Source organism: Selaginella moellendorffii, unplaced genomic scaffold, assembly GCF_000143415.4.
Source record: "Selaginella moellendorffii unplaced genomic scaffold, v1.0 SELMOscaffold_60, whole genome shotgun sequence".
Classification (NCBI taxonomy): Eukaryota; Viridiplantae; Streptophyta; class Lycopodiopsida; order Selaginellales; family Selaginellaceae; genus Selaginella; species Selaginella moellendorffii.
In genome coordinates, this window is record NW_003314321.1 from 825,167 (window position 1) to 840,970 (window position 15,804).

Here is a 15,804-nt window from a genome sequence, read left to right on the forward strand (position 1 = left end):
CTTGTAGCATCTTATTTTAGATGCTTTTTTATGAAGATGATTTATATAATATATTTTCTTTTTTAAATGGAAAGTTATTATAAGAATATCTACATTAATAAAAAATTTAAAAGTATATAGCATTTATGTCATAATATTTTGTTTTGCCATTGTGTCATTATTTGTTTTTCATTACAATAATTAATATATATTTTAAATAATAAAATTTATACTATAAATATTTTATGAATCTTTTATTGTAACATGAATCATATTTGTGAGTGCATGGAATATGGAAAGGGAATACAAAAAATGTGCATATCAATTATCCCAAAAACCTTAGCTTATATATAAGAGTGAGTGGTTCAGATTGAAACCAATCTAACAGCTACCAAAATCCCACTATACTAATATTAGTATATAGTACACTTAAACCTCACATCATCCCCTCCTTTCGGAATAATAGAAGACCATTAGGGTCCTTTTGTAGATAGGCTAGGATCTGGTGGAACATTAGGAAGAGGTATCGATGGATTTATAGATGGTATCAATTGTTCCTAGTCCCTTTATGCAAAGTATTTCAACTATTGTATATGCATAATTTCTAAAGGATCACTCTACTGAACGTCATGCCAAACCTCATAAACTTGTGGTCCAACTTGCCACAACACTTAATATGGTCCTTTCCATTAAGCAAGGAGCCTTTTAGATAAATTACATACTATAAGATGGGGAAAATAGATTAACACCAAGTCATTCACTATGTGCTCCACGAATGATGATGGGAGTTGTAGTGCTATTGTTGTCCCACTTGTACATAGCCTAGGTGTTTAGCAGACTTTACTTGAACAAGTGGAAAAATGCTCGTCAAATATTAATCCCACGACCTAGCATCAATAACTCGTTGCAATTATAAAGGTCAACTCAGCTGCTTTGGTAATATTGAATCATGACCATATAAGAGTTTATATGGTGAATTACCAACAAAATTTTGCACCCTTGTGACATATGCATACTAAAAAGACAATAAATAACCATTTCAATCCGAATGTTGAAAGTTCACATACTTTATGATCATCCCTTTGAATGTCCGAATGAGCCATTCCACCAAACCATCTGATTGTGGATGATAAACACTTGTGAAAGTGTGGCATATCCCTAACCAAGATGTCAAAACATGAAATGCCTTAGCCATAAATGTATAACCATTAGCTGAAAGAATTCGATCCGGACAAAAATGCTAAAACACTACTAAATTGAGGAGGAAGTATCCAATAATAGTTGTAAAGGCACTAGCAAGAGCACCAACTTCCATCCAACGAGTCAAGTAATCAGAAGCAATAATAATATACTCATTGCCAACAGTCAATTATGGAAAAAGTCTCATAAGATAAAACGCTACCAACTCAAACGGACGAGAAATTGCAATTGACTCCAATTGTCCTTCCGTAGCACGAGGGAGAGTATTACAAGCTTGGCACCAAATGCAGTTGAGCACATATTAGATAACATCATCTAGAAAGACCTATACAGCTTCTCGATCACATGATGATGTCCCATATGCGTATCTAGAACAGGAAAATCATGGCATGTATGGAGAAACTGTGGAATAAAGATTGAAGGCACCCCCAACCATAAATAATCATCAAGATCCGTCCCCATAAAATAAAAAAGGTTGTCTTTAAGGCGATATTGAGAATGTAAATGTTGGAATGGCAAGTCATTAACAAGTGATGCAGGATTCCCAAACCCTTCTCAAAGCCTTTGAATCCATGGCTCAAACTTTTAAGCTTCATGAACCTCATCAAGAGAAAGTAAATCTTGCTTTGTACCTTGTGGACACTGAACATCAAGTACAATAATTGCCAATGGCATAGAATTTTCGTTTAGAAAATCCATAGATGTTAGAATAACAAGCTCATCAGAAACATGAGAAAAGAGCAAAGAAGGAAAAGGAGCTCGAGAAAGGGCATCAATATTAGCCATAGAACTCCTCGGGCGATGAACAACATCAAAATCATATATTTGAAGCTTCAAAGCCCACTGAGCAGTACGACTAACCAAGTTCTTCTGCTTCAATAATGAAGTAATGACAACATGATCACCTTTTAGTAATATTCGAAAACTATGTAGATATTCATGAAGTTTCTCAAAAGCCCAAACTGCTACTAAATACTCCTTCTCTGTCATAGAGTAGTTCACCTTCGCCAGTTGTAATGTACGGCTGATATATATAATGAAATAGTGTTGATCATGCACACTTGGGCTCTTTTATATCAACACACCTCTAAAACTAACATCAAAAACATCCACGTGCAAAATAAAAAGTCAAGTGTAATTATGATATACTAAAACCATAGGAGTTGTCAATAGCTCCTTGAAATCCATGAACACCCACTTATAATCCACAGACCAAATGAAAGACGATGTTGATAATTTTAGCAATGCTCGCAATGGTGCAGTGCGATAAAAAAGATGATCCACAAAACAACTAAGATATTGCACCTTGGCTAGGAAACATTGTACATCATTCACACTTCAAAGTAGGACACTTTAAAACAGCTATAAGTTTGTTATGATCAACTTGCAAACCCTCAAGAGAAATACGATACCTAACATAAGTTGTGTTCTTGAACCCAAACATGCATTTCGACTGCTTTAGCTTTAGACTAATGTCCTATAGCCGATCCAACACTTTACAAACATCACGGACGTGTTCCTCCTACGTCCTTTCCGAGTGGATTAAGATATCATCAATGAAGTCAGTAGTCACCTCCAGTATATTGCAGAGAACCTCATCCATCATCCACTAAAAAGTTGCTAGAGCATTGTTTAAACCAAATGGTATCACTAAAAACTCATACAAACCAAACGGTGTACAAAAAATAGTGTTAAGAATATTTTTTTCGGACATTAATACTTGCCAGTACTTAGAAGTAAGATCTAGCTTGGTGAACCAACAGCTTCTTCCCAGACGATCCAAGAGATCAATAATGTAAAAAAGAGGGTATACATCTGGGATCATCATTTCGTTTAATGAATGATACTCGATGCAGAAACAAATATTCTCATTAGACTTCGTTACAAGATGAGGTTCATATACCCAAAAACTCTATGACTTTCGAATAACCTTTTTTAACATCTCCTTGATGTTTGCAGGTAAAATCTTAATCTCTTTAGGGGACTGATGATGAATAGGAACTTTGATTGGACAAACATCCCTAGTTAGAATTAAATGACGTGTGGCAATTTTAGCCCCAAACAATATATCAAATTTAAAGAGATCAAAATATTCTTTCATGAGCTGGTGAACTACTGCAACACAAAGACTATCGGAAGGATTGAAAAAGGAAAGAGCGAAAACAAAACGGAAATGTAAAAGGAAGTAATGGGTAGACAAAATCAATGAAAGCAGAGGTAAAAGCAAAGGAATGAAAAAGTACGAAAATGAGAGGAATGGATGAAATATAAGGAAGTATAAAATAAAAGGGAAAAACCTTAAAGTCACATTTGGTATGATTGTGTTATAACAAATTTATACTAAGGATGAGGTCAAAAGCTTAACTCGGCAACACCCGCAATGACTAATACTTAAATTTGAGATCGCCCACATGCATAACTAAGTCCGCCTTATCCATCATTTGAGATAAAATCTTATATAACAAAAATAAATATTGGAGAAAATTAATATTGCATTATACTATTTTCTATCTAAAAGTATATTTTGTTTGATCAGAAAAATATTTTAAGAATTTTTACTGTTTATATTTAATTTATTTCTATTATTGTTAAAATATTTTTTGTATTTTATTAGTTCTAGAAGGGGTGCTTGATATGCCAAAGGATCTTTACTATTAATTTCTTTTAAAAATAATTTAAAGTTAATTATTTTTATCCATATGTTTTATTTTTATTTCTTTTTATCTTAAAACTTTAATTGATATAAATGCTTGACTTTGACTATAGCCGGCGGCATTTGAATCAAAGTAAACCATCCATGTATCACAACATACACCTTTTTTTTATAATCAACTAAAATAACTAATTTAAAAGGCCTAGTGTGTTGAAATTTAGGCAAAATAGTTATATGGAGTTCTTTCATTGCTTTAAGGAGCATTGATACTTGTCAAAGTTGCTCATAACCTTCATTTGATATCTTGTTCATAAAACAAGAGTGTATCAGACTCACAAATGAGAATTGATAAACTTTTTATCCAAGGAATCAAAAAACAAATGCATAAAGAGCTTATCATAGAAATCAGACTGTGTCACAAAGAATTGGGAATATAACTGCTACACAGAAAAATATGAGATTGAAAGAATTACCTAGGGCATTAGCCCACACCTAGAGTGCAACAACATTCCTATACTCTTGGAGTTCAGAGACTCAGCCATGGAAGTTTAGTGTTTTGTGAAAAACTTTGTATGTGACAAGATAATCTGCAGGTTGTTTAATACCCTGAGACCAATACACTCGAAAGAGAAGAAAGTTACCTGGAACAGTATAATGCAAATGCGAGACCAGTGATTTGGAAAAACATAACAACCGCTCCAAACTGGCTTACCACTCCTCCTTGAAAGATTAAGTTGAGATTACCGTTAATTAAAATATTCTAGCATAGATATTCTAAGAATGTCATTAAAACCCCAGTTCGTTAAAATCAGAGTTTTCACAATCAAATGTGCGAGGGTTTCTATCCCTTCTATGATTTGCTCATGCGTAGTAGTTCAAGCTGGCCTTCTTCTTGGCTTGCACTTGGATGATGCCATCGTTGAAGTCCTCGTGCGTAACCTGTGAAAGAGCGAGTGAGATCGAAAAAGCTGTGTATTCGATCACGCGTCGTTACCTCCGTGGCATCGCGCCTCAAAGCCAGCATTCCAGCTTCCACGCACACGGCCTTTAGTTGAGCACCATTGAAGTCGTCCGTGGAGCGCGCCAGCTCCTCAAAGTTCACATCGGAGCTCACAGTCATTTTCCTCGAGTGAATCTGCAAGCGAAAAGACTTTCGATCAAAATACAGTCTAGACGAGGAAGAACGAACTTGTAAGATTCTCGCTCGGGCATCCTCGGTGGGATGAGGAAATTCGATCTTCCTGTCCAGACGGCCAGATCGCATCAGAGCCGGGTCTAGAATATCTGCTCTGTTTGTTGCCGCGATCACCTGCGCGTGAAAACGAATAAGAATTCACTAAGGTTGCAGAGATATTCACCTTAATCCGGTCGTCGCTACTGAAACCATCAAGCTGATTTAAAAGCTCAAGCATGGTCCGTTGGACTTCCCGATCACCGCTAACTTCACTGTATGTAAGTCACTGTTAGTAAACCGGCCGGTGTCCGTTTTGAGACCAAACCTATCAAAACGTTTGGTCCCAATAGCGTCGACTTCATCGATGAAAATGATGCAGGGCGCCTTCTCTTTTGCCAGCTGAAAGGCATCTCTTACGAGCTTTGCTCCATCTCCGATGAACATCTGCAACGAACAAGAAGCTTGAGTTTAACAACCCGACAGGTAAAGAGTTCCTACACAGAACCTGCACGAGCTGAGGACCAGCAAGCTTGAGGTACGTTGCATTAGTTTGAGCTGCACACGCCCTGGCCATGAGAGTCTTTCCTGTGCCCGGAGGACCATAGAGCAAAACTCCTTTCGGTGGCTTGATGCCCAGATTTTGAAACCTTTCCTTGTGTGTCATCGGGAGGACAATTGCTTCGACCAGCTCTTGAATCTAACACCAAGCTTTTGATCAGAATAAAGAAAACACAAAGAAATGAAGCAGTTACTTGTTTGTCAAGCCCTCCAATATCACTGTAGTCCTCTGTGGGTTTCTCATCGACTTCCATAGCCTTGACACGAGAATCATACTCGGACGGAAGTGTATCCAAGATTAAGTAGCTGTCCTTGTTCACACCCACAAGGTCACCCGGTTTTAGAGTGGTCGGATCCACCAAACCAACCACCGGGAGAAAAATTGTCTACACGAGAAGAACAGTGGCATCAGGAAAAAAGAAAGCTTCCACTTCACTCCTGAATGAATAAACTTACTTGGCGAGTGGAGGTCTTGAGCACGACGCATTTTCCTTTTCTTTGAGAATCGAGATCGACATTGGCACCGTCTTCCTCAGCTTCATCCTCAGGATTTACATCCAAGATCTAGACACGGAAGATAAGACGAAATCTCTCAAAAATGCAGAGAAAACACTCTTGACATACCTCGACAACATTCCCGACGAGGTAAGGCAGTTGCTTGTTCAGCTTGATCTTCTCTAGGTTCTCCCGGATCTTCTCCTTGGTTGCATCCAGCTCCAGCGTCACGCGCTGGACCTCATCCTTGCCAAGGAAACAAGAGGGCGGAATTTCCTCACCCGAAATATTTTGGAGCTGGAATCTCCCCATACCTTGAGAACGCGCACCTCATTCTCGAGGATCCGCGTGTGCCGGATCATCTCCTCTGTCGACATCCCGGCCTCATCGCCTTCCCCGGCATCGAAGATATCTGCCTCCATCATCGCCATAGCTCTTTCTCCTCTGGAACCCTAATCTCATAAACCCTAAAAAACTTATCCTTCCAAATTCGATGGCATTTGCGTAAAAGCTTACAATCCAGCGCTGCAAATACCACTGGGAAACATTCTCTACTCCAAAATGCCTAACGATGGAAAACGCTCACGCAGTTCTAGGGTTCTGGCACACATGCAAAGAGGCCACGCTTTTTGATACTATGGTTTTCTCATAGCTTGCAAATGCCCAGCCATGGTAAATGTCGGCGTGTTGCCACGTCATGATGCCAGGCAACGTGTCCAGCTTTGATCTAGGTCGTCGATGGGGGCGTGGCATTTATTTCTACATCACCGCCACAGTGTACGGCAGTTACGCCCATGTCAAAAAGCGTTTTCTACCGCGCCTAGATCCATATTTTTACTGCGCTCCGTTGCTCTGACCCTTGCGCTCTCGCTTCTTCCAGGTCTACTTCTTCTCCTCCCATCGCCATCGCCATCGCCATCGCCATCGCCGATCCAAGCAGCGCGCCGGTGATTCTTGGAGGAGCAAGCAAGGCGCTGCCTAGGGCGCCAGAGATCCATCCCTCTTCTTGCTCCCCTCCCTCTTCTTTCCCCCGATCCATCGATCGGCGCGCCAGGTAACCTAGGTTCTTGCCGAAATGCCGGGCCCCGAATCCAAGGAGGAGAATGTCTACATGGCCAAGCTCGCGGAGCAGGCCGAGCGCTACGACGAGATGGTGGAATACATGGAGAAGGTCGCCAAGGCGGTGGAGGCCGAGGAGCTGACAGTAGAGGAGCGTAATCTCCTGTCGGTGGCCTACAAGAATGTGATTGGGGCGCGGCGCGCGTCTTGGCGGATCATCTCCTCGATCGAGCAGAAGGAGGAATCCAAGGGCAACGAGGAGCATGTGAGCATGATCAAGAACTACAGGGGCAAGGTGGAGACGGAGCTGAGCAACATCTGCCATGGGATTTTGGGGCTTCTCGATTCCCACCTCATCACATCCTGCTCGACTGGAGAGTCCAAGGTGTTCTACCTCAAGATGAAGGGCGACTACAATCGCTACCTGGCCGAGTTTAAGACTGGCCAAGAGAGGCAGGAGGCGGCCGAGGCCACTTTGATGGCCTACAAATCAGCCCAGGTACCAAGTTTTGTTCTTTTGCCCCTTTCCATTTCCCCTCTTTCTCTTCTCTTCGGGTTCCATTTGAGTTTTTTCATGGAGGGTTTGATTGATTTCATTGCCTTGACATGGTTGGTTGTTGGTCGACAGGGTTTGATTAATTTCATTGCTCTGATTGAGTTTTCATGGTTGGTCGAGAGGTGGTTCGATTGATTTTTCATGGTTGTTGGTCGATTGATTTCATCGCTTTGATTGAGTTTTTATGGCTGTTGGTTGAGAGGTTTAGGCAGGTACTCCTCTTGTGTGTCGTTCGTTTGCGCTTTGATTTTATGGCTACTGTTTTGGCGTTGTTGGTCGACTGGTTCTTGTTTTTCTGGCGTAGTTCATTCTATGCTTGGTTTTATCTCGTTCAAGAGTTTATTCTTTGTGATTCTTCGCGATTTTTGTTGCGATTGATCTTTGGATACTTTTGTTGCAGGACATTGCTCTCGCGGAGCTTGCTCCAACTCATCCCATCCGGCTGGGACTGGCGCTGAATTTCTCGGTGTTCTACTACGAGATCCTCAACTCCCCCGACCGGGCATGCGCGCTCGCCAAACAGGTGTGATCATCTCTTACAAGTGTTTGATGTTACCATCCAACCTTCCCCGTTTTCTTTTTGTGCAGGCCTTTGACGAGGCAATCGCAGAACTGGACACGCTTGGCGAGGAATCTTACAAGGACAGCACATTGATCATGCAGCTCCTCCGGGACAACCTCACGCTGTGGACATCGGACATGCAGGTATGCTGTGCTCCTTGCATTCTTGTATCTTGTCTTCGATCGCGAAAACTGAGACGTTGTGTGCTTGGATTGATCAAGCAGCAGGATGATGCTGGTGGCGATGCCAAGGAAGAAAAGGCGTGATAGTTTGCAGCGATCAAAGCAGCCGCGGACTCTTGCCAACCGGTGTCACGCTCGCTCGCTTTCGAGACAGAAGAAGAAGAAAAAAGAAGAAGAAGCTCCCCCCTAGCTCATTAGGTGTAGAAGAAGAACACCACTCTCGCTCTCTCTCATTTCTCTCATTCTCTCTCTCTCTCTCTCTCCTGTGTCTTTCATTTTCGCCTTCGTTATCGTCGAAGAAGATAAGAAATGGTATTTCACGAAAAAGAAAGATGACGGCGAGTGTGACGTGCCACGGCTGTTGCGCTTCTATTCGTGCCGCGTAGGAGATGATAGTTTAGGGTTTAGGGTTGATTTAGGGTTTATGGGCATCCCGCCATCGAATTCGAGCACATCCATGGCGTGCATTAGCATTGAGATGCGTCCGAGATCACTGTCATCAAGCCCAAGCTGGAGTACTTGGGCATATCAACCAATGGAAATTCTTTATCAGGGCAAGAAGCGCATCTTCTTGGGGGAGAAACAGGAAACGATCGTGAAAGGGATGCAATGAGCGTGGTGGTGCTGCAGCTTGGGCAGGGTGGAAACCAGTATGGGCTTGCGCTGTTCAATGCATTGGCCTCCTCGCGCGGATCACCCTTGCCCTGCGAGTTTTTCGAAGAGAGCGGGAGCAGAGGCGAGCTCCCTCGAGCAAGAGCGCTTCTCATCGACATGGAGCCCAAGGTGAGCAGCAGCATTGCCATCTTTCCTTTCTCTTGCCGGGTGATCTTGCTGAGCTTGGCGCTCGCAAACAAATCTATACAGGTTGTGGCTGCGGTGACCAGAAAGGCGAATGGAGGTGGTGCTTGGAAGTATGACTCGCGCAGCTGCTTCACTCTCGACAGTGGATCTGGAAATAACTGGGCTGCGGGCTACTGCAGCAACGGAGTTACATGTCGCGAGCCAGTGTTGGAGCAAATTCGCCTCAAGGTGACGAACCAGATCATTCATTCTTCCAAGAACAAAAACAATCTTTTGCTTGTTGCGTGACCTGTAGGTTGAGAAATGCGATTGCTTTGGAGGTTTCCTCGGCATCCAGAGCTTGGCTGGTGGTACTGGAGCTGGTTTCGGTGAGTCTCTTCTTTATCACACAGATTTCCAAGCTTTGTTCCTTCGTTTGTACTTTTTTCCAGGAGCTTACGTTCTGGAAGCTCTCAAGGACGAGTATCCATCCGCTTGCATCTTCAGCCACAGCATCTGGCCCTTCCAGAGCGGCGAGGTCGTCGTCCAAAACTACAACGTCTTGCTCACGCTCGCCAAGCTCCACGAAGTCGTGGACGGCATCATCACGGTGGAGAACGACTCCCTCGTCGCGGCTTGCAAGAAAACTCTCGGAATCCCAAGCCCTTCGTTCGTGGAGATGAACAGCGCCGGAGCTCACGCTCTGGCCTCGCTGCTGCTACCTTCGTTTTGGAGGCCCATCCAAGCCTCGCAAGCTTCAACTTGCAACTCCTCCCAGCTCCGAGTGAGGCTCCTCTCCGACTTGGCCTACGCTCTGTGTGCTCATCCGGCGTACCGAATGCTCACAGTCTACTCCACACCACAGGTTCGTCCCTCAAGAGTTCTCGGAGAATTCTCGCACTCACATTGGTTTCCAATCTTCGCCCGACTTTGACACACAGGTCCGTGTGGAGTCCCTCGACTTTACAACTTTCGCGTGGCCATCGCAGCTCAAACAGCTGAAACGCATCGCGTATCCGGTGGAGCTGGAGCAAGTCCCCGGCGACACGAGGCTGGCCAAGTCGGTGCAAAAATCGGTGGCGAGTTTGCTGGCGCTCCGGGGCCCCGGTGCCGGGACAGCCGACGTGAGCGTGATGAGGGAGCCGAGCTTATACCCGAGCTGGTGCATCGATCCTCTAAACGTCTGTGCCAACGACAAGGAGATGATCAAGGATGGAGGGCTTGCTGCTGGGATGATGAGCAATTGCCAGGGTGCCATTCTTCCGGCGTCCAAGGCCCTCACTCGAGCTTACGCCATGTTTTACTCCAAGGCCTACCTTCATCAGTATTTCAAGCATGGCCTGGACGCTTCCTTCTTTGAGGCTGCGTTTGCCACTGTGGAAGACGTTTGCCATAGCTATAGCATTCTCTAAAGGAAGTATATAATTTTATCCTCGATAGAACTCACCACCTCCCTCTTCTAACATCACAGGATTGATCAGGCCGTGGGATTAAGTCTGGCGGGCAGTAACTCTATCCTTTGGATCCCAAGCTAGCTAGCATCAGGGCTCTTCTCGATCACGATTGAAAAACTTAGTAGAGCCGCCCACTTCAAAAAGAATAAGCTCGGTGTTTGAAAATGGGATATTCCTTACTCGTGATCGGCTCTCTCGGAGCGGGGAGTGGAATGTCATGCTTGCCAAATATGCCCAAAGAGGGTATTTGAAGAAAGAAAGGTTTTGTTTTTGTTTCTTGGAACTCAATCCTCACTCAAGAGTTCTGGACATCTTTTGGATTGGAAGAGCTATAGTTCTGTTTTGAGCGAGGCGCAATCCACAACCACGGAGGGCGCGAGTGCTCATGGGATTCTCTTGACCGAACTTGACAGAAGGATCGAATCCAAAGCCTTGGTGGATCCATTTTGCCGGTCGTGGTGCTGTCCCTCCTAGTCTCGCACATTCTTTCCTCGAGGGGATCGCCTTAATATGGATCTCGGAGCTGGCAATCAAGAGTCTTCTTGCTGGCGATCCTCGCACTGCTCGTGCTGCCTGAAGCATATACAGTCCAGGAGCCCAAGCAAAAAGAGAAGATAGTTCGGGCCTTGGTCGTGGATTCCTGGGAGCTCTGGAGCTCGCAAAGAACGATGCATATGTGCTAGGGATTGATGCCGTGGCCACGGAACGATCGACGATACTGGAGCGAAACGGGGTGAAGATCATCTACGGAGGAGGTAGTGGCAGTCGTCAAGAGTGATCATAAGAAAGAACACCAATGGTGCAAGAGCTTGAACGAGAGGAGTTTTGGATCGATCGTTGCTGCTGCCAAGGAAGAAAGAGCGGTAAAAGCGATCTACTTTGTGAGCCCGAACAGATTCTATTTGCCGTCTCCAACGTCCGGTGAGCCATGGCGCCGCTCCTCAAGTTTCCCATCGTGGAGTAGAGAAGATTTCCCGTACTACAAGTTCGCTCCTCGCCACTATCGCCAAGCTCTCCAGAAAGCAGTTTCGCATCTTCTAGCTTGAGACGAGTAATCCTCCGCCATATGAAGTTGAGTACGGCAGCTGTTCGAGATGGAGACGTATGTACCTTTTGAGACTGGGATGGGGCCGTTTGTTCACTGGTACCTGCGGCGACTGAAGATGGCATAAACAGGTTTGTGAGACCACCTCCATCGCTTCACCACAATCTTCTTTCTTGTGCAGCAGAATTCGGGCGGGATCTAGCTCTCGTTCTCTTCTCCTCCCCTCGATCTTCCATGCCTGCTCAAATGGAGAATGCAACTCACGGGTATCAGATCTCCTGCTCAAAAAAGGTACTGGGGCTTTCAGGGAAGAGAAGCGCTCTTTTTCCTGATCATGTCTTGGAAAGTCTCTACACAAGACTACCTTTAACACGAGAATAAGAATTGAGAATTTCCTCTTTGCATCCTGTTGAGAAGAGGTCCGAGTGCTATGACTTTGTTGCTTGTTCCTGAGAGATTAGCTTCCATGAGTTTAAGAAAGAAACAAGAAAAGCCAAGAAAGGAGAGACTGGTTTACCTCAGCTGGTGAAGATGTGTATGCTTGTCAGGATTTGTCCATTTGCCTCAAGAACTGTGTTTTACACTATCAGCCCCTCTAGTGTCATGATTTTGGTGCTCTAAACTCATTAGCTGGCAGTACTTTGCATTTGGTAAGAAACTTTTGTTCATTTTCTTTAATAATTCATTCATTATGCTTTGTTTGATTTGCAAATGTAATACCCTTAACACCATGGGAATGGTTGTGTAATTTCTTTCAGTTTTTTCACTTTTTTTATTTTATATTGAAAATAAAAATTTCATATGAACTCTATTATAGGACAATTGCATACTATAGTGGTAAAAAAACTGGTATTAAAAGATAAAAAATTTAAATTTTTGTTTATGAAAATTATTTTTTCTAACAAAAAATTAATTTTTTGCAACTAGCTTTATTTTGAAAATAAATGTGAATGTTACAAAACTAGTTTAAAAAATAATTAAATGATTTTATTTGAAAATTATGAGGTATATACCACTTGTGAGTGCATGGAACTTAGCCCTCACACGCTATAAAATACAATTTCATCATAAAAAATTAACATTGTATTGAAACATAAGATTCATAAATAAATATTTACTATTTTACAATAATAAAATCTTTATTTTATTCTAAAGTAAAGAAAAAAAACATTTCCTTTATATTTCAAATACAAGTATTTATTAGCTTTATTTAATGATTGTTATTACTTTATAAATATGACTCTATATAAAGTAAATATATATACTTAGAATTATTAGATAGAGAACTTCTTGAAAATTCTTAAACAAATGAATTGTCTCACAAATTTTCTTGTAAAATAAAAAAACTACATTTTATAAATAATATATTCATAACCCTCATATAAGTCACTTATAGTATATATATATATATATATATTAATATAATTGATATTTTTTATCACTATATGATATCTCATAACATAGCTGTCATATCAAAAAGTTTATCATTATTTGTATACACTAGTCCTAAATAAAAATTTTAACTTACTTTTAAGATTTCATAATTACTATTATACTATTATATATTATTCATTTATATCAATATAATAAAATTACTAAAATTTTATCCCAATTTTTTTTTCATACAAAGCACCTTAATATTTATTAAGTGACATTGATATAATTTTTATTTATTAACAGTAGTTTATAACTACATAGTGATTCAAAACATTGCAATATATTTTAATATTCATACAATATAATCAAATGCATTTATAAATTAATTAAGAATAATTTTTTAAAAAATCATATAATTGAGTAAAGCATTTAGTTGAAAAAATAATAAAAACTTTTAGAGATATTTTATAATTTAATATTGAAACGTTTTTAGGTTAAATGTTATATATGTGAAAATCACTAATAAGTAACTATAAAAATTATTTTTGTACTTTTAAAATTATATATTGTAAGACTTATGAATCACTATATTGATACTGGTAGTTCATACTCAATATTTGGAAATTCAATAGAAGTAAAGATATAAATTTAATTAATATATATTTACAATTAAATAATATTATAATTATATTTACAAAATGTTTTAGATTTTAAATATTTTTATAGCATAAATTGAGACAAAGTAAAAGAACATAAATGACTATATAGTCTTGTAAAATTATTTTTTATATAATTATAAATAATAAATTTTAGAATGACTTCATTGATTATGTACTAAAATTTTAAAGCCTATTTGTCATTTAATTCCTAACTAATATATCTGTATAGAAATAAATTTTATTCTTTAATAGAGTTTAGTTTTTAAAAGAAATACATTAAGTTAATTATTTGTAATTAGCTTTCTTAAATATATAAAAAACTAGAAGAGAAACTTATTGAGAAAATGTAACATTATCCAAGATAAGCCATCTCCACTTAATAATATAATGTTTACAAATTATACTATAAATATAAAATACTCAGAATTAGTACAAATATTTTATTAAATAAAAGTACTTTAAAATATAATGTATTTATTCTTTGGAAGAACAACAGTTTTATAATATGATTAGTATAGAAAATAGTTTTTTTTAACAAAAGGACTTGGTTCATAGAAATATAAAATATCTATAAAAATAGCATTAGAATTAAATTGGGTTGTACTAAATTAATGATTATTAGAAACAAAGAGAATACAAGAATAAAAAAATTTACAATATATATTTATTAAATGGATATTATTTATGTTCAATTCTCCAGAAAAACCAAATATAGTTTTCAGAAAAACAGTAGTTTTAAAGTACATTCAGTTAGATCAAATGTGAGAATTTCACCTAATCAATTTCATCAGATTTTCCCTTACAGTACTATGTACACCAAACTTGAATCGACAATGACTATATCAAGCATTGCACGTACTGGTCGACCTGGACATTTTCATTGTATCCACACTTCCAAAACAGGTCCCTCAGCCTTCGGATGGCAACCACGAGACCAGCCCGCTTGCATTTGTCTATAACCTCCTCCTGAAACTCGGATTCCCGAGAAAAACACCTTGTCTTTCTGTCAGCCGCCTCAGTGGGGCTAACAGCTCGCCCCCAGTAACTCTTGCCTTGTAGCGCGAGAAACACCACCACGTAAAAAAGACACTCCAAGTCACTTGACAAGCAGCACTTCCCATTAAGAAGCGTCTGAACTGCTGTGAAGGCAAGAGTGCCCACTGCTTTACCTGGCAAACCACCCGTGACCGCAGAGCCAAAGTCGACCAAGTAGGGATGAATGCCACCATGTCGATCAGTCCCATACACGATGTTACCGATCGAAACGTCTCTATGAACAACACCCTCGCGGGAGAAACGGCCCAGTGTCATAGCAACCCCTCTAGCCAGGCTCAGGATTGCTTCATCTTGCATGTCCAGCGTTATCTGCTGACAGTATCTCGTTACCAAGTAGCAATCCCCGTTTTGTAGCTTGCCACTGTAAAGAATAGGCAGCACACCGGCAACCTTCTTCTCAGTAAGCATGCCAAGAACGAAAAGCTCATCGTCCATACCCGGGCAGATCTTCACTGCAACGTCTGTCAAGCTCTGTCCCTGTACCAGATTTGCCTTATAAACAAGGCAACCTCGATCTGAAGGAGAGGCCTGCTTGAGAGCAACGGCTTTCATGTCCTGCAGATAACTCCCATCGGCCAAAGTTATGCGGCCGTGCATCTGTGGAGGAGGACTGAATCCATGCACACGCCCGTCGGCCAGCAGGATTCCGACAAGCAGTCTGAGGCCAAATCCCTCCTCGAGACCCCAAGGATATCGTTGTGTAAATGTAAACTGATTCTTCTCGTCGGCCATATCCAGCTTCTGAACCTGGATTTCCCGTCTACAGAGCAACACCGCATACGCAAACTTCCTGCTCGATTGGGCCACCTTTATAGCATTTAGCCTTGCTGTGGTTTCTCCCAAACATTCCGTGTATACGTCGGCTAACTCGTCCTTGAGCTCCATAACAAAAGCCACCAGCGACCACGATAGAGCGGCCGTGTCCGCAGTGCGAAAAGAGTAGTCCGGTTTATCTGAAGAACCGGGAATATCAGACCTGCTCGTGTCCTGCGCTATGCAGCCCATCCGATAACTT

General features: G+C 41.1%; 3 protein-coding genes across 5 annotated transcripts; 2 read left to right on the forward strand and 1 right to left on the reverse strand.

Annotated features, from left to right (window-relative positions):
• Window positions 1-4,553: 4,553 nt before the first annotated feature.
• On the reverse strand, window positions 4,554-6,522 carry LOC9644705 (26S proteasome regulatory subunit 6A homolog). Its single transcript, XM_002984003.2, has 10 exons — window positions 6,374-6,522; window positions 6,189-6,305; window positions 6,021-6,128; window positions 5,759-5,950; window positions 5,512-5,703; window positions 5,332-5,450; window positions 5,191-5,278; window positions 5,022-5,141; window positions 4,827-4,967; window positions 4,554-4,771 (listed from the first exon to the last, which is right to left on the reverse strand). The coding sequence occupies exons 1-10, from the start codon at window positions 6,488-6,490 to the stop codon at window positions 4,694-4,696; spliced, it is 1,272 nt and encodes a 423-aa protein (XP_002984049.2). The 5' UTR covers window positions 6,491-6,522; the 3' UTR covers window positions 4,554-4,693.
• A 323-nt stretch (window positions 6,523-6,845) lies between these two features.
• LOC9644706 (14-3-3-like protein GF14 nu) lies at window positions 6,846-8,745 on the forward strand. Of its 2 annotated transcripts, none has more exons than XM_024689163.1 (4): window positions 6,846-7,617; window positions 8,075-8,197; window positions 8,263-8,379; window positions 8,458-8,745. In XM_024689163.1, the coding sequence occupies exons 1-4, from the start codon at window positions 7,135-7,137 to the stop codon at window positions 8,500-8,502; spliced, it is 768 nt and encodes a 255-aa protein (XP_024544931.1). In that variant the 5' UTR covers window positions 6,846-7,134; the 3' UTR covers window positions 8,503-8,745. The 2 variants fall into 2 exon arrangements, with proteins under 2 accessions (XP_024544931.1, XP_024544932.1); XM_024689164.1 differs by having other exon boundaries at window positions 8,461-8,745.
• A 124-nt stretch (window positions 8,746-8,869) lies between these two features.
• Window positions 8,870-10,640, forward strand: LOC9644373 (tubulin delta chain). Of its 2 annotated transcripts, XM_002983877.2 has the most exons (5): window positions 8,870-9,201; window positions 9,283-9,447; window positions 9,515-9,587; window positions 9,651-10,063; window positions 10,140-10,640. In XM_002983877.2, exons 1-5 carry the CDS (start codon window positions 9,028-9,030, stop codon window positions 10,608-10,610), a joined length of 1,296 nt encoding a protein of 431 aa, XP_002983923.1. In that variant the 5' UTR covers window positions 8,870-9,027; the 3' UTR covers window positions 10,611-10,640. The 2 variants fall into 2 exon arrangements, with proteins under 2 accessions (XP_002983923.1, XP_024544929.1); XM_024689161.1 differs by having other exon boundaries at window positions 8,870-9,447.
• Window positions 10,641-15,804: the final 5,164 nt, after the last annotated feature.